The sequence below is a fragment of the Dermacentor silvarum genome, chromosome 1 (genome assembly GCF_013339745.2).
Source record: "Dermacentor silvarum isolate Dsil-2018 chromosome 1, BIME_Dsil_1.4, whole genome shotgun sequence".
Taxonomy (NCBI): Eukaryota; Metazoa; Arthropoda; class Arachnida; order Ixodida; family Ixodidae; genus Dermacentor; species Dermacentor silvarum.
This window is the reverse complement of record NC_051154.1, coordinates 356712084-356736661: the sequence shown is the minus strand read 5'-3', so window position 1 is coordinate 356736661 and position 24578 is coordinate 356712084. Positions and strand designations below refer to the sequence as shown.

Sequence of the window (24578 nt, the reverse complement as noted above, 5' to 3'; positions counted from 1 at the left end):
GTGACCGAAGCGACGCTATGCGTTAAAAAAGTTGTCGCAGTTTCACCTGAAAGGCGAAGCATCAATTGCGATAGCAAATTTGTAGAGAGCTATACGGAGTAATGATAGTAGCTTTATCAGCTGTAGAAACTTGGACATGCAGCAGCACCGGAAACACGCAGATCTGTTGTCGACGCCGTCGGCGTTTTGCCCGCGTTCGCACAGAATGCGTGCGGCGTTGGTGACTGTTGCCGGAGCCTCTGATATAAATAGGCACTTGGTGCCGCAGCTAAACGTCTCCTCTCTTCCCCCCCACGGCCTTTCACGCGTCGGAAGAAGGCGCGTTTGCTCTACATATAGATGATTGTAAAGGAGGAAAGAGACGCCTACTTCTGCAGCCCTTAAGGGAGCACGGCGCAGAACGCGCGTTTGTTCTCCGCCGTGCGTTCAGTCCCCGTGATATCGCGCGTCCCTTGCGCCCTTTCACTCGCACATACAGCGTTCGGCGGCGCGCGGCGACGATTTCATCTGTATTGACGTCATACGGAAGCTCACGGCGACGGCGACGCCGACGGCAGAAATTTGCTTTGGAGTGTCCATATAATTGCTATCGCAATAAAACAAATCGACTGAATCGGCGGCTCTGTAGCCGGCTTTAAGCCAACAGTATAAAAGGTCCTGACCGATGGCGCGAGAGCAGGGCGAATGCGGTAAATTTGAATTGACTTCAGCAAAACCCCCATTGTATCCATCATAAGAGGAGTGAAAGGGGAGGCGAAGAGCGTGAGGGGTGGAAGGAGGAGAAAAAAGAGATCGTCACGTATCAGGGGTGGCAGAAGACTGTCGCCTTTGGACGTCATTTGCACCGAAGCAAGCTGATATGCGGCCAATTTTTTTCTTTTATTTCTTTTTGCGTGAAAAGGATCTTTTCTCAACTGTTTTTACTCCCCGTAGGACAGGTGCGGTTGAGTTAAAATTGGTTTTTGTTCGTTGCTGCATTTGAATTTCTGTTTTTTCGACTTGGAATGCTACGATTACTAGCTTGCTTTTATAGTATATCATGTTAAGTTCTTGGGTTCATTCCAGTCTTTCTGCGCTAATCGATGTTTTCTTTTGGTAACGTGGTATTGTATGTTAATCTTTGTTTGTATTTACTGTACTGCCCCCCTTACACAATGTCCCACGATGGTTCTTTGAGGTACTTATAAATAAATAAAATAAGTATGTAGAGCCTCGGCGGTGAACGCATCTCGCCCAGTAAACGACGGAGTGTGATGTGCTCTAGGCCCTTAAACGAAGCACTGCTACTGCGATACTGCCATTCGTACCTCTAGCTGAACTGTCGATGTATTTCCACTCTGAATGAAGTATGCGTGTAAACAGCATATTTCTTATTTTAGTCATTATGTTTTTTTTAATTTGCATATAAACCTAACCAAAACCTAACTTAGACATCAGTGAGACCCATTTATTAATTCGCAAGTGCGCTTCACTGTACTGCACATTTAGCCCTCTTATGGCGGCACCGGTCAACGTTTAAATGGAAAAGTATTTGCTGCGCGTCATTACGTGTGTCTCTTGCAAACAGCTTCACCGTAAGAGAGACGTCTAAGTTTATTTATGTCGTAATTTAGGCACACGCTGTGCTTGCACACGCTGTTTGCGCAAATGAATACGCCACCAATTTATTTGGTGAAACTGCATCGCAGGTTCTTTGCAAAAATATCGCATTCCAGCCGATGCCAACAGCGATGCAGCCATACCCACAAAAGCTCTCAAAAAATAAAATTCGCCGGATTTGCAACAATATCGCAGTCACACACAGGACCATAATATATCGGGTGTTTCACGACACCTTTTTAGATCCACGCTAAAAAGGAAGAATAGTGCTTCCGTGTATCCTGGCCAAGCCAATACGACCCAAGGACACACGACCAAGAAACATACGAGACGAGAACTAAGTTTTCCTAAAAAGCCTGTGAGAAAGAACCACTTCCTCTTTTCCGAGCAGCCTAAGCCGACCTTATACGCAGTCAAGCTACATACAAAGAAATGCAATTTGAACGCTGGTATGGAGGTCAGCAAGTAAATGCGGAGTGCGAGTACGGCGGAACCAATTCAGACAACAAGCACTTTCTATGGTTCTGTGAGCACGTTTAGCGAACGCTAACCAGAAAAACTACGAAACATTCTTCACGGAGTAGTTGGTCGCTTCGACAGCGGCGCTACAAGACACCTGCTTCAAGTAAGCCACGTCCGATAGTTTCAGCGGTTAATCCAAGAAACTTGAATACACGAAGTACCAAGCAGTCGGCGAATCACTAGTTCAAAAAGATTAGTGCAGAAACTCTGTAAAAGGACTTGCCCGATCCCGCGCAAGAAATCTTCCAGTCGCTCATCTTGCAGTCACGTAACGAATCATTGAGCGGCCGAGTCACAGCGCACCGAGGCTCACTGTCTGAAAGATGACGCAATGGGGTGCAAATATTGCAATGACCAGTTGCAATTACCCAACTTGCTAACCTAATTGTTCTGAAATATTATTGTTTGGAGAAAAATAACTGAATTCCTATTCAGGTATATAATATTTATTATTTGCATTGGCCTTAGAATTTTTTAGTGTGCTTAAGTGTTGTAATCATAATTACTTTTATTTACAAAAAGGTCTTCTTAATTACGTTTAACTAATCCTGATAAGCCGTAATCAATTTAGAGATAATAATTAGAATTTAGGCTTAAATCATCTTAGTTACCATTATTTACCCTGATGAGCCTTAATCAATTTAATGTTAATGAATGAATGTTACGATGATTATTCGTAAGTACCCTTATTTTACCTTGATTAGGCTTAATATTTACCAAGAAGTATTCTTTGTTTTGCTCAATAATGATTTAAATAAAATTTATTCGCTTGTATTTGTAAGGCTAAAGACACTTCATTAGTTTTAAGAAGTGTTATTTAGGCTTCATTTATTTCATCGCAATTAATCTTATTATTAGTAACCTCTCGTAATACTTTTTCCTTACTAGAATAAATAGTCATAAATCTATGTAGTAAGGCATCTCATATATACTCTCATAGTACCCTAAGTATAGTTATGGCACGGCCACTGGATTAAAGAAAAGGTTCGCACCTTTTTTTTTTTTTATCCAGCGGCCGTGGTTATGGTGCGTATCGTGTTAGGCGTTACAGCCACTCGCATGATATTTCCAAGGGAAGTAGCCGTAGAATGCTTACGCATTGAAAGGCCATTATATTTCTCCGTTGTAAACTTGTAATTATCGGCGATTTCATGTCTAATCAAGCAGCCCAATCGGCAGGCACACAATTACTTTCGTTGTGTTCATTTCACCGCCCCTACTGCATATGGAGCCAATTCAGAAGCCAACCTTGTACGCTAAGCTACATTTAAAGCCACCGTTCTTACTCTACGTAATTTTTAAGTATCGTCTGCATATCTAACAAATAATACTGGAAAGCTTATTCGTGCTGAGATATTTGGTAATAATTTTTAGATTAGCTCATATTCTTTAATCAGACACATCTGTAGGCCCACCGCCACGGGCGGCAGTGCAAATATAAAAGCGCAGCGCGGACCATCTTTGAAGTGGGCTTTCGTCTGGACGAGCTCGTTTTCGCACCGACACCTCTTGAGTGATGGGCGTCGTAGACTAACACAGAGCGTTGTCTTGCACGCAAGTAGAAAAAAAAAACGCAGGTGGCATTCCTAACTACCACCATTCTGGTCACGAAACTCCCGCCTCATCTTAATGTACAGCCAGCGCCTAAATTAAAATGAAACGGAAGGAAGGACGGACAAGGCTGCCGCCATAAGCTGCTTCGCATCTTGTCGCAGTTTCACTCAAAAGGCGAAGCAGCATTTGCGATAGCAAATTAGTATAGAGAGTTGTATGGAGTAAGGATAGTAGTTTTATCAGCTGTATAAACTTGGACATGGAGCAGCACCAGCAACGCGCATAACTGTTGTCGACGCCGTCGGCGTTTTTCCCGCGTTCGCACCGAACGCGCGTGGCGTTGGTGACTGTTGCCGGTGCCTCTGGCGGCGGCTCGGAGGTTTTCGACGGGATCAGAACGGGACACTCGTCGAGCAGCGTCGGAAGTCTTTACCACCTTCTCACCTCGGAACGCTTTTATATAAATACGCATTTTGTGCCGCACCTAAACGTCGCCTCCCCTCCCTCCCTCCCTCCCTCCCTCCCTCCCTCCCTCCCTCCCGTCCCTCCACGGCCTGTTGCGCCACGGGAGAAGCCGCGTTTGCTTTCCGCCGTGCGTTCGCTCCCCCTGAAAGCGTGCGTCCCTCGCGTGCTTTCACTCGCACATACAGCATACGGCGACAATTTCATTGCCGTTGGACTTTATACAGAATCATACGGCAATGAAGACGACGACGCCAACGGCATAAATCTGCTTGGAGTGTCCATATAATTGCTATCGCAATAAAACAATGTCTGTTAACTTAATTTGACATTCTTTATTTTTCTATGCTCACGGCAGCAAATGGACGGCATTAATACTAGCGTGACTTATTTTCTGTTGCTAGTTTTCGCTGAGTGTCTCCTCTTCAATTTTTTATCTATGGCTAAAGCCCCTCTGTATACCTTCGGAAGAGTACAGCCATCCTTTTAACAACGCCACTTCTCTCTCTCTCTCCTGTATCTCCGATTGGACGATTGCTGTCAAGTGATAGCGTGCGCTTTCACTTCTTTATATATATAATTTTCTCCTTCAACGCCATGTTGCAAGTCCCTCTGCGCAGCCGCCGTCGCCGGCGGCGGCGGTCGCGTGCGCCAGTCGAGCCCGGCCATGGCCCGGCCTGAAAGCTTGAACAGGAACTTTCAAGGTGGCGCCACCGTCGACTTGCTTTCGCAAGCAAAAAGTAAAAACAAAAAGCGGTTTAGGAGAGGAGACGGCGGAGGAGAGAGGATATGGTGGTACTTTTCCGAAGGTAGAGGGGCTTTATTGTCACCGCGTTGGTCACGCCACCCGATAATGTCGCAACCGCTGGTCCTCGATGCCGTTCGCGAACAGCCCTCGTCTTGACGGCAGTTTTTGACATTTCGAGCTGGAAGCCGAGCCGAAGCTGCACGCCACCGAGGGTAAGACCACTTGGCGCCAGCGTTTCCTGTCAGCGAGCAGTCACCAGTCCCGTTCGCCACAAAGTCGTCGCCAGTCGTTCAGATCACCCAAGTCCCGTCGCCTGTCCCCCCTTTTCCGACCTTGGCGCGAACCTCCGGAAAACTAAAAGAGGTAGCTCCCGGAGGTGACGCTGCATTGTCGATGTCTCCGCCAAAGCCTCTCATCCTGCCGACCAGATGCAATATAGTAGATGTAGAAGCTGACGTTGTCTATGTTCCAGGGCTTGTTGATACTGGAGCCCATATCTCGGTAATCAGCAACAATCTTCGTTGCCGAAAGTCCCTACACCTGCCGAATCTCGTGTTATCCGGGTCGCCCATGGAGCAATTCCCGTTATCCTTAGCATGTATATATACACTGCCCAAATAACTGTTGCTGGTTCCAACATTCCCGTTTTATTTGCTGTTCTTGAAGAACAGTTTCCACATCAATTGATCTTCGCGGCCTTGACTTTTTATCGGACCATTCAGCGCTGATTGACTGCGCTGCTGGCATCCTCCAACTCGAGTGACCTAATCACTGCTTTCCTCCAAATTTAGCGGAGCCTCATTTATGTTCTGTAGACTTCCTAAGGTTGCCGCCTCAAGCTGCCATGTATATACATTTGACGTGCTTCCCATCTGTTCCTGACAGTGAATATGTGTTAGATCCTTATGTGAATGTTCTCCTGCTACGCATAGTTGCCGTTCCTCATACCATTGTGACTATCCCCGACAACCGCGTATTTCTTTCATTTTTAAATTTTGGTTTATGTACGCAAGTTATTCCGGAAGGCATGCTGCTCGGCAACGCTTCTCCGATGGACGATCCCACCATTTAGGTATTGGATATGCCGTCCTCATCTGCAGCCACCTGCTGTCCTATCAGTTCCGTAACGTCCGATCTTGCCATATTTTCAAAGGTGGATGCTCATGACCTGCTTGCTGACCAGGCTGTGGACCCCTGCCGCGTTCTGGTGTGTTATTGCGACATGTTTTAGTTTGAGGATGGCCCGCTGGCACAGATTTCCTCTGTGACCTCATAAGATTCACACCGCTGATGCTAGCCGTATTTGCCGACGTCCTAATTGTGTGTCTCAGCAGAACACCACGTTATCCATGCTGAAGTAGACAAGATGCTAACCAAAAGTGTAATTAAGCCTTCTTCGAGTCCTTGTGCATCGCTAGTTGTCTTGGTCAAAAAGAAAAATGTCAGCGGGCGATTTTGTGTCAACTACTGTCAACTGAACAAGATAACAAAAAAGGTATGTACCCTCTACCGTGCATTGATGACGCTCTCGACTACCTTCCCGGATACAAATACTTATTTTTAATCGACCTCCGATCCGGTTATTTCTAGATTTCGGTTGAGGAACTCTCTCTTTCGGTGGTATAAGTGGTCCTCCGGTCTATGTTCTCTAGACGATGTCATCCTATTTTCCTATACGTTTGACAGCCACCTCAGTCGCTTGGCCGCTATTCTTGAAGGCTTTAGTGAGGCTTGCCTTCAACTTAACTCTTCTAAGTGCCATTTCGGAAACCGCGAAGTCTTCTTGACCACCTTGTCAGTGTTACCGATGTACATCCTGACCCTGATAAGATTCACGCTGTCAAGAACTTTCCTGTACTGTGCTTAGCAAAAGATGTGCCCAGCTTCGTTGGCTTATGCTCCTATTTTCGTCGATTTGGTAAAAATTTTGCGGATAACGCCCGGCCGCTGCCGACCTTCTCAAGAAGGACCCTGCGTTCTTTTGGGGCCGCGAACAAGCCCACGCCTTCTACACCCTCATCTGCTTGTTGACAACGCCTCCGATATTAGGCCACTTTGATCCATCTGCACCAACTCAATTTCACACAGACGCCAGTGGCCATGGCACAGGTGCAATCCTCGCCCAACCACAAAGTGAAGACGAGCGCGTTGCTGCCTACGCCAGCTAAATTTTTCTATCACCGAGAGTGAGTGCCTCGCTCTGGTGTGGACAGTGGATAAATTTCGCACTTTAGCCGCTTACATCTGGACGCCGACTGCTTGTCTCGTCAACCCATCGATCCTCCTGACAACGACGAACATGATGCTGACACTTCCTTCTGGCCATTTCTCACTTTCACGACAGCGTTACTCAGCAGCGAGAGGATGACTCTCTACGGTCGATCATCAAGCGCATGACGTCTGGCGAATCAGATCGCTCAATCGTAATGTTTGTGCTCCATCGAAGCAACATCAACTCTGATCGACCAGATTTATTGCTAGTTTTCCTTTGTCACCTCCGTTTCTACTGTTCTTGCTGAGATCCACAACGTACCCAGTGCCGGACAACTTGGCACTTCCTGCACTTACGGCAGAGTGCGACATCGATTCTTCTGGCCAGGCCTGTACCGCTCTGTGCGATGTTACGTTGCAGCTGGTGACCTCTGCCAGCTGTGACCGCTGCCAGCAGCAAAAGATGCCATCTGCCTCACGTAATGGTCACCTTCATCCAATCGATATTGCCACGGAGCCTTTCTTCCGTGCTGACATGAACCTTCTTGGACCCTTCCCCACATCCATAAAGGGAACAAATGGATACCCGTTGCAACAGACTATGCGACGCGCTGTGCTATACACGTGTCCTGCCCACCAGCCGTGCAACAGGTGCAACAAATGTAGCAGACGTTTTACTTCAGGACGTGATTCTTCACCATGGCGTGCCAGTGCAGCTGCTGACAGATCGTGGCCGGTACTTACTATCCCAAGTTGTTGAAGACATCCTTCGTTCGTGCTCCACCGAACACAAGCTCGCAACCGCATATCACCCACAAACGAACATACTGACTGAATGACTAAATCACACACTTATACGGATGTTATCTATTTACATTTCAGCAGACCATCGCGATTGGGACAGCACTTTGCCCTACGTGACATTTGCGTATTATTCGCCATGTCATGATACCACCAGTTTCTGGCCTTTCTACCTCTTGTTTGGTCACTTCCACCAATAATGTTAGTGTAGCTGGTGCACAGGGCTATTTACATTCACACGTAGCCCAACGGTGGCCAAGATGGGGACCCTATTTTAATCGGCAACACGTCAACACCGACGCACTTTCCCGCTCGCCCATGCCTTCTGACGTTACGCCTGTTTCCCTTTCCGCGACGTCCTTCGCTAACATCAATATTACTGACATGCCTTCAGAACGGCGCAAGAATAACTGGATAGCCTCGCTGATCGACATTCTCTCTATGCCTTCGACGATAACAGCCTCACGGCTCCCTCGCGTCTTGCTGGCAGTCACCGTCACCTCTATGTCACTCTTGCCCCCAAGCCGCCCAAATTTCGTTGACGTCGTCAGGGGTCGTTCCCCCAGTCTTCGCCGGGGAAACTAACGGCCGCGACCTCCGGTGTAAGGTTGCCAACTGTCGAGATGCCGAAAAAAAAACCAACCACCGCAAAAAGACGATATGACGACGACGAGTAATGCCGACGACTGTGTTCAGTTCAGTTCAGTTTATTGTCCTTAAAGACCCCCGGAGGGGGTAATACATAAGGGGTGGGTATAACATAGGTTCCACATTTGATACACATCATTAAATATATGCAAAGTGATCAATCACACGCTGTTTGAACAAAGACGGGCAAGCGATGTTAACAATGCCAGCAGGAAGGCCGTTCCAGTCTTTAGCTGTTCGAGGAATGAACGAGGCGGAAAAATGAGTGGTTCGGGCACGCGGGCGTGCGACTTGCTGCGGATGACTGGTGCGAAGAGAGATGCGTGCCGCAGGAATGATGTATGGAGCATGATGAAGGACACTGAAAAAGAACTTGTGAAAGAGCTCAAGACTTGCGACGCGTCGGCGATTAGATAGTAGTGTTAATCCGGATTGTGTTTTAAGTGCAGAAATACTGACGTCATATGAATATTGTGAGTGAATGAACCTAGTGGCGCGGTTCTGAACAGATTCAAGTGAGGTGATAAGATATGTTTGGTGCGGGCTCCAAATGGCAGATGCATATTCTAGTTTTGGTCGAACAAGGGATTTGTAGGCAAGCAGTTTTACGTTTTTAGGGGCCTGACGGAGATTACGCTTTAAAAAACCTAGTGTTTTATTAGCAGATGATATAATGTTAGATATATCTTTATGCCAGGACAGATCATTGCATACGGTGATACCTAGGTAGTTATAGGACTCTACTAATTCGAGAGGCATGCTTCCGATTTGGTAAGGAAATACTAGGGAATTACGGCTACGAGTGGAAGACATAACTTTACACTTGTTTACATTAAGTGACATTAACCAATCACCACACCATGTTAGTATAGCGGAGAGGTCTTTCTGCAGGGCTGTTTGATTGTAGGTGTTACGTACAGTGCGATAAATGACACAATCATCGGCGAACATTCGGATATTACAGGACACATGTGAAGGTAAGTCATTAATATATATTAGAAATAATAGAGGGCCAAGAACCGATCCTTGTGGGACGCCTGATGTTACTGGCACAGGGTTAGATAGATGATTATTTATAATGACAGATTGGGAGCGGTTACTAAGAAATTCAATAATCCAATTCAAAACATGAGGATGCAAATTAAGTCTTGTTAGTTTCAATATTAGACGTTGATGAGGGACTTTATCGAAGGCCTTAGAGAAATCCAGGAAGATTATGTCAGTCTGTATGTTACTGTGAAGGTTAGTGTGAACATCATGCAGGAAGATGGCCAGCTGTGTTTCGCAAGAGAAACCTTTGCGGAATCCGTGCTGGGCGGGATGGAAAAAGTGATTCGGAGTCAAGAAAATTCATGATAAGAGAGTATATGACATGTTCCATGATTTTGCAAGGGACGCTTGTTAGGGAAATGGGGCGGTAGTTAAGAGGCGAGTTTCTGTTACCTGATTTGTGGACTGGAACGACCTTAACGATTTTCCAGTGATCTGGAATGAAACCTGAAGAAAGAAACTGGGCAAATATCAAAGACAAATAGGCTGCAGAAATAAGCTTAGTGTTTTTTAAAATTTTTGAGTTAATTTCGTCCATGCCGGAAGATGATGAACACTTGATTTTATCGATGACCGCACAAATACCGTCTACATTGTTCGCGCCGACCTAAACCTTTTTATTGATGGACATCCCGTGACAGCCCTTGCGTGCACCGCTGCCGATTTCTCGATTGTGGCAAGACCTGGTCGACCGCCTTAAATAAACAGGTGAAAAAACCATGGGCAAGGCCACACATCAGAAGTGCCGGGGTCAGCTAACCACGCGAACGGGTAAATGTACCGCCAGCTCCACATTGGTGATTCGAGCTTTGTTGCCACATTCGTTATCCTCCAAAAGTGCTGCAAAGAACTCATCTTGGGGATGAATTTTCTGGGAGACGCCTTGCCATGGTGATGTGACAGCGAAACAGATCAGTGTACCAGCGTACCAGTGTCCACAAGCGCAAGAGTACAAAAGTCATCGACGAAAACTTCGATGAGGCTTCCTGAAGAAATTCGAGGATTTGAATTTTTCGACGACGACGCAGTTCGTGCCTCTGGAACTGCGGTATCTAGGGTGCGATCTTGTACGCGTTCCAAAACGGAACGGAGGCGGTCCGTTCCATCAAGCCCCACATGATTGGTCAATTTGATCGTCACGGTTCAAATTGGCCAATCGTGTGCGGCTCGATGGAACGGACCACCTCCGTTCCATTTTGGAACGCGTACAAGATCGCGCCCTAGTTTTCCTCGTCAGAAGGGCAGGGTCGACGGCGCATAGGCGACAGAGAGCGACGTCGGGGGGGATGGAGATCGGTGGGTAGCTGAGTGCAGGTGCTCGGGCGAAGAGGATTGTTGTAGCCACGCTTTGCCATCACAGCGTTTAGGATCGTACGCAGACGGTCGTATGGCGTCTATTTGAACAAGAGGGTGACGGCGACAGAAGAGTGCCACATGTCCTGCATAATCGCAAAAATAACATATAGGGTGATTTTCCGCAGTGCGCCATGGATTCGAAAACGTGGGGAGTGGTCGGCGTAGCGGAACTGGTGCTGGCCGAACGGGTGCCGATGCGGAAGAATAGGTCGGTGGACCAGGCAACCCCGCAGCGACGACTTGCGCGTATGCAAAGGGCGCAGACTCCGGAAGTGGCGGACGAGTGAAAGACAAAGCGTCAGTGACCTCTTTCTGAATAACTTGTCGTATGACTAGGGCCAGCTGTTGTGCCTGTGTTGGCTCGGGTGTGGTCTATAAAATGGAGAGCTTTCCGGCGAACTCTGCACGCACCAACTGCTCGATCTGAGTCAACATTGCATTCTGTACGCTGTGAGTCAATGCCGCGATCGAGTCGTTCTGTTCCAGAGACTGTTGAGTTTGGCGCATTGCTTGCGCAATTTGTCGAAACACTGACACAAGCTCATAACATCTGCGACGGTTGGTGGGTCATTGGCCAATAACATTTCAAAGGCGTCATCGGCTATTTCTTTGAAGATTTGCTTGATCTTATCCAACTCGTGCATCGACGGGTTTATACGCATGCACGCCAACGACGCCGTTGGTCGGGCTCGTATGTCTCGTCAGATTGCCTATGATCGACTTACAACTGGCTCAGGCGTCACAAAAAGCTCGCTACGATAGTCGTCACCAGAACCTTACAGTCTCTCCCAAAAATGTCGTTCTTCTGGGGACTCCAAATCACCACGTCGGCCTTTCCGAAAGACTGCTGTAGCGCTATACCGGGCCCTACAGGAAAGGGCGACGATTAAGACCAGCCGTGGTTGCTCAGTGGCTATGGTATTGGGCTGGTTGGGCTGCTCAGCACGAGGGCGAGGGATCGAATCCCGGCCACGGCGACCGCATTTCGATGGGGGCGAAATGCGAAAACACCCGTGTACTTAGATTTAGGTGCACATTAAAGAACCCCGGGTGGTCCAAATTTCTGGAGTCCTCCACTACGGCGTGCCTCAGATCAGATCGTGGTTTTGGCACGGAAAACACCATTATTTAATTTTAATTTATTTTGCGACGATTGAGTCACTTTAATTACGAAGTCGCCCCTGTTGAAGACACCCCGTCCTCATCCCAGCTACAAACTGAGGTCATCCACGTGTCCCGTTTAAAAACCCGTCTTCGGGTTGGCCGTGTCCTTGCGAAAAAAAAATATAACGGGGAATGACAGGTCATTTTTGAATTACGGGCTGCCACTCTTATTATGATAGATCACGGCTCGCGCCAACGTAGCGGGCTTTGTCGTGAGGATGTGATGCTTCATTCTTTAGAAACCGTATTTATTTTTGTTCCGCGACATAACTTGCGTCATCGGGGCGGATTTAAAAATATAAATGTCATCAGTCAGGCGGTGGTACCCAGGCGAAATGAACTATGCGCGAGAAAGACGGACTTATACAGTCAATTTCCTTTGGGAGCGATGATAACGTTTAAATTTAACACGCAACAGAACTTCACACAGTGTGTTTTTCAACTTTCTCTAACCTGCTGGACTAAGCCGAAACCGATCATGTTGGCGAACCTTAAACACGTTTAGTGCTGTCATTTCTGTTATTAAGTCAATAAACTGATTACGATGTTTTGTGAATTTTAAGGGAACTGCATGTTAACTGCAAATGCATATCGTATTACACTTGTACAATTTTCATTTTGCTTTGTTTTCTTGGCCACTGTTAGGCTGTTCATCGCTGTTCTACTTGTTCTACAGCTGGACTTGTATGAATGCCCACCTGCTATGGTCTCGTTTGAGACTGGCAGTATTGAAAATAAATAAAAGTTCGGACACAGCCGTTTTCCCAATAGCTTAACAGTAGGCTGATAATCCCAATATTATTAAACATAACTTTTTATCGTAGACCCTGTCAGATTACTTTAATATTCTTACGGCGAGACCAATAATGTCGCCAAAGTCAGGAAACGACGATTTTACGTGTCGAGGTGAAATCGGTCTCGACGGCCATCTTGTTTGTACATCGTTGCCTGTCTTGTAAATATTGTAAATATACACCTTTATATGTGACTTCCGCAACGTCGCAATATATACAATAAGGGGCTCTGTCATTTCCACTGTGACTTAACGCAGGTGTCTTTGCCTACTTCGTGTAAGAATCCCAGTCAGCCTACTCACATACACAGCATTACTAATCACATCCAGCATGGCCTCGGCTACATCCCAAATAGGAACTGCCTACCTCTTCTCATTGCTAACTACTTCGTAGGCGTAAGACAGGCCAAAATTCGAATAGGAATGCGCTGTATGGAATTAGTATGGAATCTTCAGCGATATAGAACCTATGCAGTACACTTGAGTCTGTCCAGAATCGGACGGTAAAATTAATTTACTCCGGCTATTTATTCATCATCAGTGTTACTAAAAAAGAAAATTCATCGGCCCTTTCACTCCATGAAGATGGTTAACCAGCGAAGCTGAAGCGTGTGCGGCCCCGGTTCTTATCACTGGGTTAATCAGAGGTTTCATTAAAGTATTTCTCAATTATGGGGATACACACATGTTCGGCTCCGACGGAGAGAACGACGTCACTGACGGTATGACAGACAGACAGACAGACAGACACAGAGACAGAGAACTTTATTGGTGGTCCTGAGGAACCGCTTTTGGGTACCTCCCTTTTCAGGGAGTCGCCGTAGCCGTCGCGGGCAGCACCCACGTCGGGGTCGGAAGATCGTGGTCCTCCGCCCTGTCGCAGGCCCTCTGGACAGCCCCTAGTTGCTCTTAGAGGTCGCCGCTCTTAAGGGCTGCCTCCCAGTCCGTTAGAGGGGTAAGCGATGAGCTGCGTAACGCAGGGCATTGCCAGAGCATATGAGATAACGAGCAGTACGCCTCCCCACAGTCTGGTCAGTGGGGATCTACATTCGGCGCGAAGTGACTGAATCGGCCCCTGGAGGGGAACGACCCCGTTTGGAGCGTTTGGAGCACTCACAGTCACAGCACTCACTCGCACTCGCACTCACTTCCACTCACACTCACTGGCGCTCACTCGCACTCACCTCCACTCACACTCACAGGCACTCACTCGCACTCGCACTCATCTCCACTCACACTCACAGGCACTCACTCGCACTCGCACTCACCTGCACTCGCACTCACTGGTACTCACTCGCACTCGCACTCACCTGCACTCACACTCACTGGTACTCACTCGCACTCGCACTCACCTGCACTCACACTCACTGGCACTCACTCGCACTCGCACTCACCTGCACTCACAATCACTGGTACTCACTTGCACTCGCACTCACCTGCACTCACACTCACTGGCACTCACTCGCACTCACCTGCCCTCACACTCACTGGCACTCGCACTCACTTACACTCACATTCACTGGCACTCACTCGCACTCACCTCTACTCACACTCACTGGCACTGACTCGCACTCACCCGTTTGAAATGAGTGCGAGTGTGAGTGAGTGCACTCATGAGTCACTGTGCCGATCTATACCGCTCATAATTCGTGTATATTCATAACGAAGCTTCCAATTTAGCACCTGTTGCATCGGGAGTGCGCCAAGGCAGTGTTTTGGACCCAGGTTTATTTTTAATATACATAAAAGATTTGCCTTCCAGATTACAATGTAACATCTGTCTATTCGCTGACTATTGTATTTCCTACCGCGAAATTAATCACAGTGATAATTACTATATACAAAATTCTGCCTTTTCTTGGTGTCAGGAGTGGCAGATGACTATAAATGCCGAAAAATCTGTAATGCTAGCAGTAAGAAAGAAACAGATGTCTAACTTTACTTACATTATTAATGACACACCTGTCACTAGTGCATTTCAGCGTAAATATTTAGGTGTCACTTTAGCATACGCTCTCCGATGGGAAAGTCATGTTAACAAAATAACCTCAAGTGGAAATCAATGTACATGCTGTGCACTAAACCGACTCTTCTTTCTGAGAAGACACCTTCGTCTTGCGCCCCCAGATAAAATTTGCTGGCCTACAAAAGGCTTGTTCGAGCAGTGCTGGAGCACGCCAATATTGTTTAGTTTCCGTACACAAAATAACTCATTGCAAGAATGGAAGGGGTGCACAGGAAGGCAATAAGGTTATGTTTTAATAAAATACAAATTAACGAATTCATTTACTAAATTATTAAAGAGAGCTGGTTTATTAACACTGCAAAGTAGAGCAAAACTAGCACGACTAAAGTTTTCGTTTCAATTTATTCATGGTGACATAAACATTGACGTCAGCCCCAAACTCTTTCTGTCCAGTTCTCTGTCATTGACATTAGACGTGTGCATGCTCGCCGCCCATGATCGCTAAGCTCCCCTTCGGTCGGATTGAGCCAAGAGAGCGGGAAATAGAGGGAGAGATTGACTGTCCGTATACTTAGTCATCCACTTAACGCCGAAACAAACACAAAAGGAAGAACAAAGCGGTATCTATCATTGCATCTTCGCTTTTTCTCCATGTATGCGAGCATGCGTGTCTGTTACCCTGGGCTAACTTGGCTAGTCCCTCTTCCGCTCTGCGTGTTTATATAAGGAGCCTGTACGTGTACGCTTAAGAGGGAAGCAGGAAGAAAATGAGGAGTCATTCACCCTCTGAAGGCGGATGACCAGCGAAGCTGTAGCAAATCACACGGTATTAAACGTCTTCACTCAGTGGAAGTCATGGCAAAATTTGCCGGTCATTATTGGATATGTCTGCCATCAGCGCTCCAGCCGATACATACTCCCTGGCGTATTAAAGAAAATGTCGCAGTTTCGCCCGAAAGGCGAAGCTTCGATTGCGATAGCAAATTAGTAGAGAGCTATACGAAGCAAGGATAGTAGTTTAATGGGCCGTATAAATTCGTAAACATTCGCCTACTACCTAAATAGACAAGCACGGTGTCACGCGCGAACAGGTTAACATGAACGCATCTCGCTCGATGACCGCGGAAACTCGCTGTGAGAACGCTGGAGTAAGGAGGCGCAGCTATAGCCGCGTGCGAATTGACCTTCGGGCCGCCTTTCGCTTCAAAGCGAACTAAACGTCGAAAACACAGCGCATACGAAGTTACCTGCTCTAGTTGAACATATTTCACGTGGCAAATCGCTGTGAAGAGGAGGCGCGCGCGCGTGCCCTTTTTCCACGTCACAGATCGCTTTCGTGATACGACACCCACGCGGCCGCCGCTGGAGCAAAACGACCCCCCCCCCCAATGCCTGGCGCCACGGTGCTCTTACATCGTGGCCTGACGCGCGACAAAAGCACCGGGCTTCCACCCCGCCTTTTCGCGCGCGCGCGCGCGAGATTGAGCAGCAAGTGTCGACTGACCCTCGCAAGCTTGCACTCGCACACGGAGCGTACCGCCGGCACGCTGCGACGATTTTACCGTGTTTGGACTTTATCCGGAACCTCACAACGACGTCCACGACCACGGCAGAAGTTCGCTTGGACTGTCCATATAATTGCTATCGCAATATAATATATCCGCTCACCTCACTATACATTGTCTCACTCATGATTGATCCTTGGATTATTACGACCTTAGTGAGTGGTTTCTATCTTGGCGTGCACAATCTGCTAGTGCGATAAGTCATCACCGCGAGTGAGCTTGTGCACACAACGTGCCTCCATTTTTCCGCAAGCAAGGTGAACCGATATCACCTCTGCTTATCGTTCAAGCATTCACCACGTTCACACTCACTTCCACTCACAACCACTCACTCATGTTCACACTCACCTGACTCACACTCACCTCTAGACACCCAGACGCACTCACCCCGTTCACACTCGCACCACTCAGTGACGTTCACACTCAGCTCCACTCACACAGCACTCAGTCACGTTCACACTCATCTCCACTCACACTCACAGGCACTCACCACGTTCACACTCACTTCCACTCACACTCATTGGCTATCACCTCCACTCACACTCACTGGCACTCACCTCCACTCACTCACACTCACTGGCACTCACTCACACTCACCTCCACTCACACTCACAGGCGCTCACTCGCACTCACACTCACTGGCACTGACTCTCACTCGCACTCACTTCCACTCACACTCACTGGCACTCACGCGCACTCGCACTCACTTCCACTCGCCCTCGCACTCACCTCCACTCACACTCACTGACACTCGCTCGCACTCGCACTCACTTGCACTCACACTCACTGGCACTCACTGGCACTCGCACTCACCTCCACTCACACTCACAGGCACTCACTCGCACTCGCACTCGCCTGCACTCACACTCACTGGCACTCACTCGCACTCGCACTCACCTGCACTCACACTCACCGGCACTCACTCGAACTCGCACTCACACTCAGTGGCACTCACTCGCACTCGCACTCACGCCTTTGAAATGAGTGCGAGTGAGTGTGAGTGAGTGCACTCATGAGTGAGTGCTCTGACCTATGGTACTGATTAACGGCCACGTCCTCTGCTACAGAGGTCTTCCCGATAAGAGAGAATTCGGAGTAGGATTTCTAGTCCATAGGGACATAGCGGGCAACATTGATGAATTCTACAGCATTAGTGAGAGGGTAGCAGTCATGGTAATAAAGTTTAATAGGAGGTATAGAATGAAGGTATTACAAGCCTACGCCCCAACCTCCAGTCACGACGACGAAGAAATAGAACAGTTTTATGAAGATGTTTAATTAGCAATGAGGAAAGTGTAAAGTCAGTATACTGTAGTAATGGGCGACTTCAATGCAAAACTAGGGAAAAGTGCTTGCTGGTGAGCAAGCAATTGGGAACTGCGGCATCGATTCTAGGAACACTAGAGGAGAGATCTTGGTAGTATTCGTGGAAAGGGATAGGCTCCGAATAATGAATACATTTTTTCAGGAAGCGCAGAAACAGGAAGTGGTCCTGGAAAAGCCCTAATGGAGAGACAAGGAAGATTATAAAATACATTTCATACTCTCTGCCGATACCAGAATAGTGTAGGATGTAGAAGTGTTAGGTAGGATAAAGTGGAGTGACCATAGGTTAGTGAGGTCTAGGATTTCTCTCAATTTGAAGAGAGAAAGAATAAAATTAGTCAAGAAGAAACAAGCCAACCTTGACGCAGTAAGGGTAAAAGCAGACCAATTCAGACTGGTGCTCGCAAAGACATATGCATCTTTAGAACAGGAAGATGAAGACAACATAGAGGTAATGCATGAAACCGTAACTAGGCTGATCTCAGAAGCAGCAATTGAAGTGGGAGGTAAGGCACCAAGGTAACCCAAGGTAACCAGTAGGTAAGCTCTCCCAAGTAACAAAATACCTAATAAAGAAACGCCAAAACATGAGAGTGTCAAACTCGAGAGATCAGATAGAATTCGCTGAACTGTCGAAACAGATCAACAAGAAGAAAGTAAGGGATATCCGAAATTATAACGTGGAAAAGATTCAGGAAGCAGTAAAATATGGATGCAGCATGAAATCAGTGAGAAAAAAACTTGGCATAGGACAAAACAAAATGTATGCCCTGAAAGATAAGCAGGATAATATCATCAGCGATTTCGATGACATAGTAAAAGCAGCGGAAGCATTCTATACTGACCTGTACAATGCCCAGGGCAGCCAAGTTACTTTCGTTCGAAGTAGTGATGAACATGATACAGAGACTCCTTCTATAACTAGCGATGAAGTTAGAAGGGCCTTGAAAGACATGACCAGAGGAAAAGCTGCCGGACTAGATGCAATAACAGTCGATTTAATCAAAGATGGAGGAGATATCATGCTTCAAAAGCTAGCTGCCCTTTAAACGCAATGCCTCACGACTTCAAGTGTACCAGAAAGCTGAAAGAATGCCAACATTATACTCATCCATAAGAAGGAAGATGTTAAAGAATTGAAGAATTATAGACACATTAGCTTGCTTTCAGTATTATATAAAATATTCACCACACCAAGATAATTTCGAATAGAATCAGGGCAACATTTGACTTCAGCCAACGAAGAGATCAGGCTGGCTTCAGGAAGGGATATTCTACGATGGATGATATCCATGTCATCAATCAGGTAATAGAGAGGTCTGCAGAGTACAATCAACCTCTCTGTATGACTTTCATAGATTATGAAAAAGCATTTGATTCAGTAGAGATACCAGCAGTCATAGAGGCATTGCGTATGCAAGGAGTACAGGAGGCAAACGGGAATATCTTGGCAAATATCTACAAAGAGTCCACAGGCTACCTTGATTCTCCACAAGAAAATTAGAAAGTTACCTATCAAGAACGGTGTCAGGCAAGGAGACACAATCTCTCCGATGCTAGTCACTGCATGCTTAAAAGAAGTATTCAAGCTCTTAGACTGGGAAGGCTTAGGGCGAATATCTCAGCAACCTTCGGTTTGCAGATGACATTGTCCTATTCAGAAACAATGGGGACGAAAAACAACAAATGATCGAAGGCCTTAACCGAGAAAATGTAAGAGTGGGGTTGAAGATTAATATGCAGAAGACAAAAATAATGTTCAATAGCCTGGCAAGAGAACAAAAATTCAGGATCGCCAGTCAGCCTCTAGAGTCTGTAAAGAGGTACGTTTATCTAGGTCAATTACTCAGTCGGGACCCTGATCACGAGAAAGAAATTTTTAGAAGAATAAGATTGTGTTGGAGTGCATACGACAGGCATTCCCAAATCCTGACTGGGAGCTTACCACTGTCGTTGAAACAAAATGTGAAAAATCATTGCATTCTACCGGTGCTATCATATGGGGCAGAAGCTTGGAGGATAACAAAGAAGCTCGAGAACAAGTCAAGGGCTGCACAAAGAGCGATGGAACGAATAATCTTAGGGCTAACGTTAAGAGACAGGAAGACAGCGGTGTGGATCAGAAAATAAACGGGGATAACCGATATTCTGGTCGACATTAAACGCAAAAATGTAGCTGGGCCGGCAATGTAATGCGCAGGATGGATAACCGGTGGACCATTCGAGTTACAGAATGAGTGCCAAGAGAAGGGAAGCGGCAGTCGAGAACGGCAGAAAACTATGTTGGGTGATGAAGTTAGGAAATTTGCAGGTGGAGGTTGGAATCAGCTAGCGCAAGACAAGGGTAATTGGAGATCACAAGGAGAGGCCTTCGTCCTGCAGTGGACATAAATATAGGCTGATGATGATGATGATGACATGGATTTGACTAAACTTCGTCCTTTTGGCTTAGAACGGCATTGTGACTTTGCAAACTTATTATTTTCAAAAAAGTACCCAGTGTTAAAAACAATTATAACAAGATTAATAAAATTGTCAGACGGCAGGATTCGAACACAGGATCTCCAGCACACAAGCCGAATATTGAAATCATTACGCCAAGGGCGCACGCGTCGACAAGCGGCATATAATATATCCTTTCTCGCGAGCAAGCCAGCGCGTTGAGACGCAGAGCGTGTTTCAATCCACAGTTGCACTAGGAAACCGACGTATCAGAAACACCACAAGTGCAGCACGACACCATGGACACCACTGAAAATTTAAACAAATAATATACTTATCCGATGTACTGCATGTAAATATGTTTACATAACATCCAGCCTATCTATAATTAACTGCAAGCAAAAACAATTTCGTCGTATAACATCCTGCCCTTCAATACAACTATTTATACCTCTAAAATCACATTTCATGCATACACGCACATGTTTTATGAGCCAATCACACCAGCAATGCTTCGATTTGCGTATATGTCAACTGTAGCTGAGTCTGCCCGCTTTCGGTGGCACGAGCATTGAGTGACGCACTTCTTTCTTGCGCAGCACTTCCGGTTCGCCTCCTGTGACGACCGGGGAGGAAATTCAATATAAATCTGAAAAAAAAATAGAAAAACAATCGTATGGTGAAAAATTCATGGGTTTCATTAGATATGCTATAAGAGCATACGTTTAGTTACAAGTTGACACTCCGACACTCCACATGTAGGTCCATTACTCCATCTCATAGCCCTCGCATATGGAGTAATGCCATCATGATATACAAATGCAGAGCAGCGCATTCTTGGCGTTTGCATCTTTGGGTTTTTCATGAGCGTATTGGAAATTTGGGCTAAATAATATATTAAACTTAGGCTAACATTGGCGCAACTTGAGCGCGTGGAATATAAGGCCTTCAGGACGTGCCACCTTTTGCAAAGGTGTTCGCAAGGTGCTGTAGAACGAAACGTTCTGCACGAGGCGGCACCAAAAAGACTCCAATGTTTACAATCCGCAGTGTCGTGGAAGTGAGCCGTTGATTCACTCGGCCCATGGACGAAATAACCTGCCCTCCCCCCCCCCTTCCCCACATGTAAAACCTCGCAGGCTTGATGGACTTCCGGGAGCCGCAGAAGGTTATGCGCTTCCACACGGACGACTCGCAGAGCGACCAGTGGTTTTCACATTGCCGTCCGGCAGAACGAGTGCGACGAGCCAGCCTCAACACCCGGAGGAGGTGGAGTTCCCGCGGGCGATGAAGAGAGCGAATGCGACGAGACCATCCACAAGCCCGAAGCCATGCTGCTCAGTGCCAACTACCCGGCGAACTACGGCAACAACCTCGACTGCAGGTAAGTGGAAACCTCGTCAGCGAGGGGGCGAGAAAGAGCGCTCCATATAGAACTGCCAATCATGCCATGCAAATACATTTAAGAATTCAAAACGTTTCCTTCTTTTAAAAAATGGCAGTAATAAATTTTCGGGAGATGATCTGAAAATCAAACATTGGACAGGGACCCTAAACAGAAACAATACTGCGGATTGCGAGCTGCCGCCGAGGGAGGAACATTAGGAGGCTGAAGTGTATAGCTGGTTCATATGCAGGAAAACACTAGCGCCGTCGGCATGCACAGTGTTCTTAGACGACGTGTGAAAGAGAACCAATAGAGAACCGAATGCGATACTGACAATACAGCCACCACAACAGCAGCATGATAGGCAATAATACACCACTAATAACAAACAAGTAATAATAAACAAGTAATAAGTATTCAAAACCACAAGTGCTAATCGCGCATAGATAAAAAGCAGTAACAAAAAAAATTGGCTGTGGCTTATCTCAGTCATGCCTGGGTGTGCGTAGCGAGATGTACGGTTAATGTTATTGTTTAGCTTGGTTCTCTCTACGGTTCCATTTTTATCGTTTAGCTTCGTACGTCTGAGTGTTTAGGTTTGGTTGTTACCTCTCGTTAAGTTATGGTTACTTTAAAGACTAGACATTTTTAAACTGTAAAGCATTTATTTTGAAAGTCTTCATCTTGTTGTTTCTCAATTGCACAAAGACGGGTCGGTGAGGCGGGAGGATAGTTAGATGTTCTATAGTGAATATGTGGATGACTTGATTCTAAATGTGCCGTATCGGGAAAAAGTGAAGTTTCTACGTGTTTTCCAAGCAACAGTGCGATGACTAATATGGCTATAAAAAACGCTGTGTTGAGAAAAAAAATGAAGTGGTTTTCGTCAGTGCTCTGATGCCAAACGCAGTCATTCACGCGTAATTTTACACGCGTATGAGCTTATTACTTATTCTGTGGTGTAGTTGGCTTTCTCGTGTCCGCTATTCCGATGCATTTTTCACTTAATCAACATTTCACATGTTACTGTTTTAGCTTAGTCTTATGTTACGCTACAGAAGAAACATCAGTGGGAAGCACTTTACTTTGACGACGGCAAAATCATATGCGCGCGGAGCGTCTTTTTTTTTTTTTTTTGAGCTTTCGCTGCACTGGGCGATTCATGTTAGCCAACTGAGGAGCCTGGTCGTGGTACGGCCTCGTTCGCCCCCACGCAGGTACACGGTGCGTAAGATGAGCTCCTCAGTGTGCCGCCTTGAGGTGAACTTCGAGCGCTTCGACGTGGAGTCCAGCACCGACTGCGAGTACGATTACTTGGACGTCGACCGACAGCGCCTATGCGGGATCTTCTCCCGCAACACATCCGGTAAGTTCACCTGGGAAAAATTTCACTCTCTCTCGTTCTCTTTATTTACTATCTATCTATCTATCTATCTATCTATCTATCTATCTATCTATCTATCTATCTATTTATCTATCTATCTATCTATCTATCTATCTATCTATCTATGTGATTCCCTTCCTTCATCACATTCCCCTTTGTAGCGAGCTGCGTACTCCTCCTCAAGCTGTAAATTCACACCACGGGCCGAACTCCTGAGACAAGCATGACGGGACCCCGAATCGTTCCACACAAAACAATGCCGCACGCAACCTAAATTTTAAATTAAATTCTGAGGTCTTACATGCCCAAACCCAGATCTGATTATGCGGCATGCCGTATAGGGGGGGATTCCAGATTAATTTTGACAACCTGGGGTTCCTTAACGTGCAGCCAATGCACGATACACGCAAGCGTCTTTTGCATTCAACCCCGATGGGAATGCGGCCGCCACCACCGGGATCGAAACCGCGACATTGAGCTCAGCAGCGCAACGCCATAGCATCGAGGCTATACCGCGGCGGGTGCAGACAAGCAGCAAGGGGCACGATTCGTTGCAGCTTATCTACGTCACATTCGCCTGCGGACTGGAACACGATCCGGCCCGTTGTATGGATCCAGCTTAACAAGCCATTATGTTTTTAGATTGAGAACTGAGCAAAGGAACAAATCCCGCCCGCGTTCCACGTTTCATTGAGCAGTTTTTACTTGAAGCTGATATCCACCAACTGGCCCCATGTTTTGTAGGCTTTAATGCCTACAAAACTTACCTAAGACAAGACTTTATGGTCATTCTCAAGAATTTCGGAAGCACTAAGACTCGCTTGCTGCGCAACGCCACGCCAGTGACTTCCATAAACTTTTTTTTTTCTTTCTAACCTGGTGCTGCAAGCAAGTCGTTCTACGAAAGAGCGATCGAATGCTCACCTTTGAATTCGCCCTTTTCTATATGAAAGAACTTGAACGGGTGAAAACTTAGCGCTTTTGATTACTAGCCGCTGTGACATTGCGGTCAAGCGTTTGGGTGAATGCTTAAACAAAACTTCTGCATAAAAGCCAAATGTTTTTAGAAATTGCATTTTTTAACGTGATGTCATGGCCCTGCTGTCTTCAGCTATCCGAAACACACTCGTGAGGAGTGGGCTGACGCTCAGGTCACCACTGTCAAGATTGTCTTTCCAGACTAGACGAACTTCCAAATAGACAAAATCGGAGGTTGGATTTCTGATTGCGATTTGCAGCAAGAATAAGACCTCGCAAAAAGAGATCAGAAAAAAAGAAAAAAAAGTAAGGTGTTCACTGGCCAGTATCTCTACAAAACAAGCGGCAACAACTGCACGTCACTAGAGACCGCAAATTTCTATGGGGGGGGGGGGGGGGGGGGGGCTCAGTACAAACCGCAGAGCCCGACACTTGTGAACGCTTACGTTTTCTAGGATAATTATCGGCTTTCAGAATAAACGACTGCTTTAACCTGAAGTCACACCGAGAGTGCATGGTGTGCAAAAAGAGAGATCGAGGTACTCGTTATCTCGACTCTATAGGCTCTATAGTAGCGCTTTCCAGGCTGTCTGCTATACTATATCTACTGTAAGAGCGCATA

The 24578-nt window shown here is 46.6% G+C and overlaps 1 protein-coding gene across 1 annotated transcript in view; it reads left to right on the top strand.

Annotated features, from left to right (window-relative positions):
• LOC125943452 (tolloid-like protein 1) overlaps positions 1–24578 on the top strand; it is a 53371-nt gene that overhangs the window by 19796 nt on the left and 8997 nt on the right. Inside the window, exons 6-8 of the mRNA XM_049662779.1 lie at positions 13167–13185; positions 21406–21591; positions 22812–22960. Coding sequence (XP_049518736.1) covers positions 13167–13185; positions 21406–21591; positions 22812–22960 — 354 coding nt within the window. The remainder of the gene's footprint in view (positions 1–13166; positions 13186–21405; positions 21592–22811; positions 22961–24578) is intronic.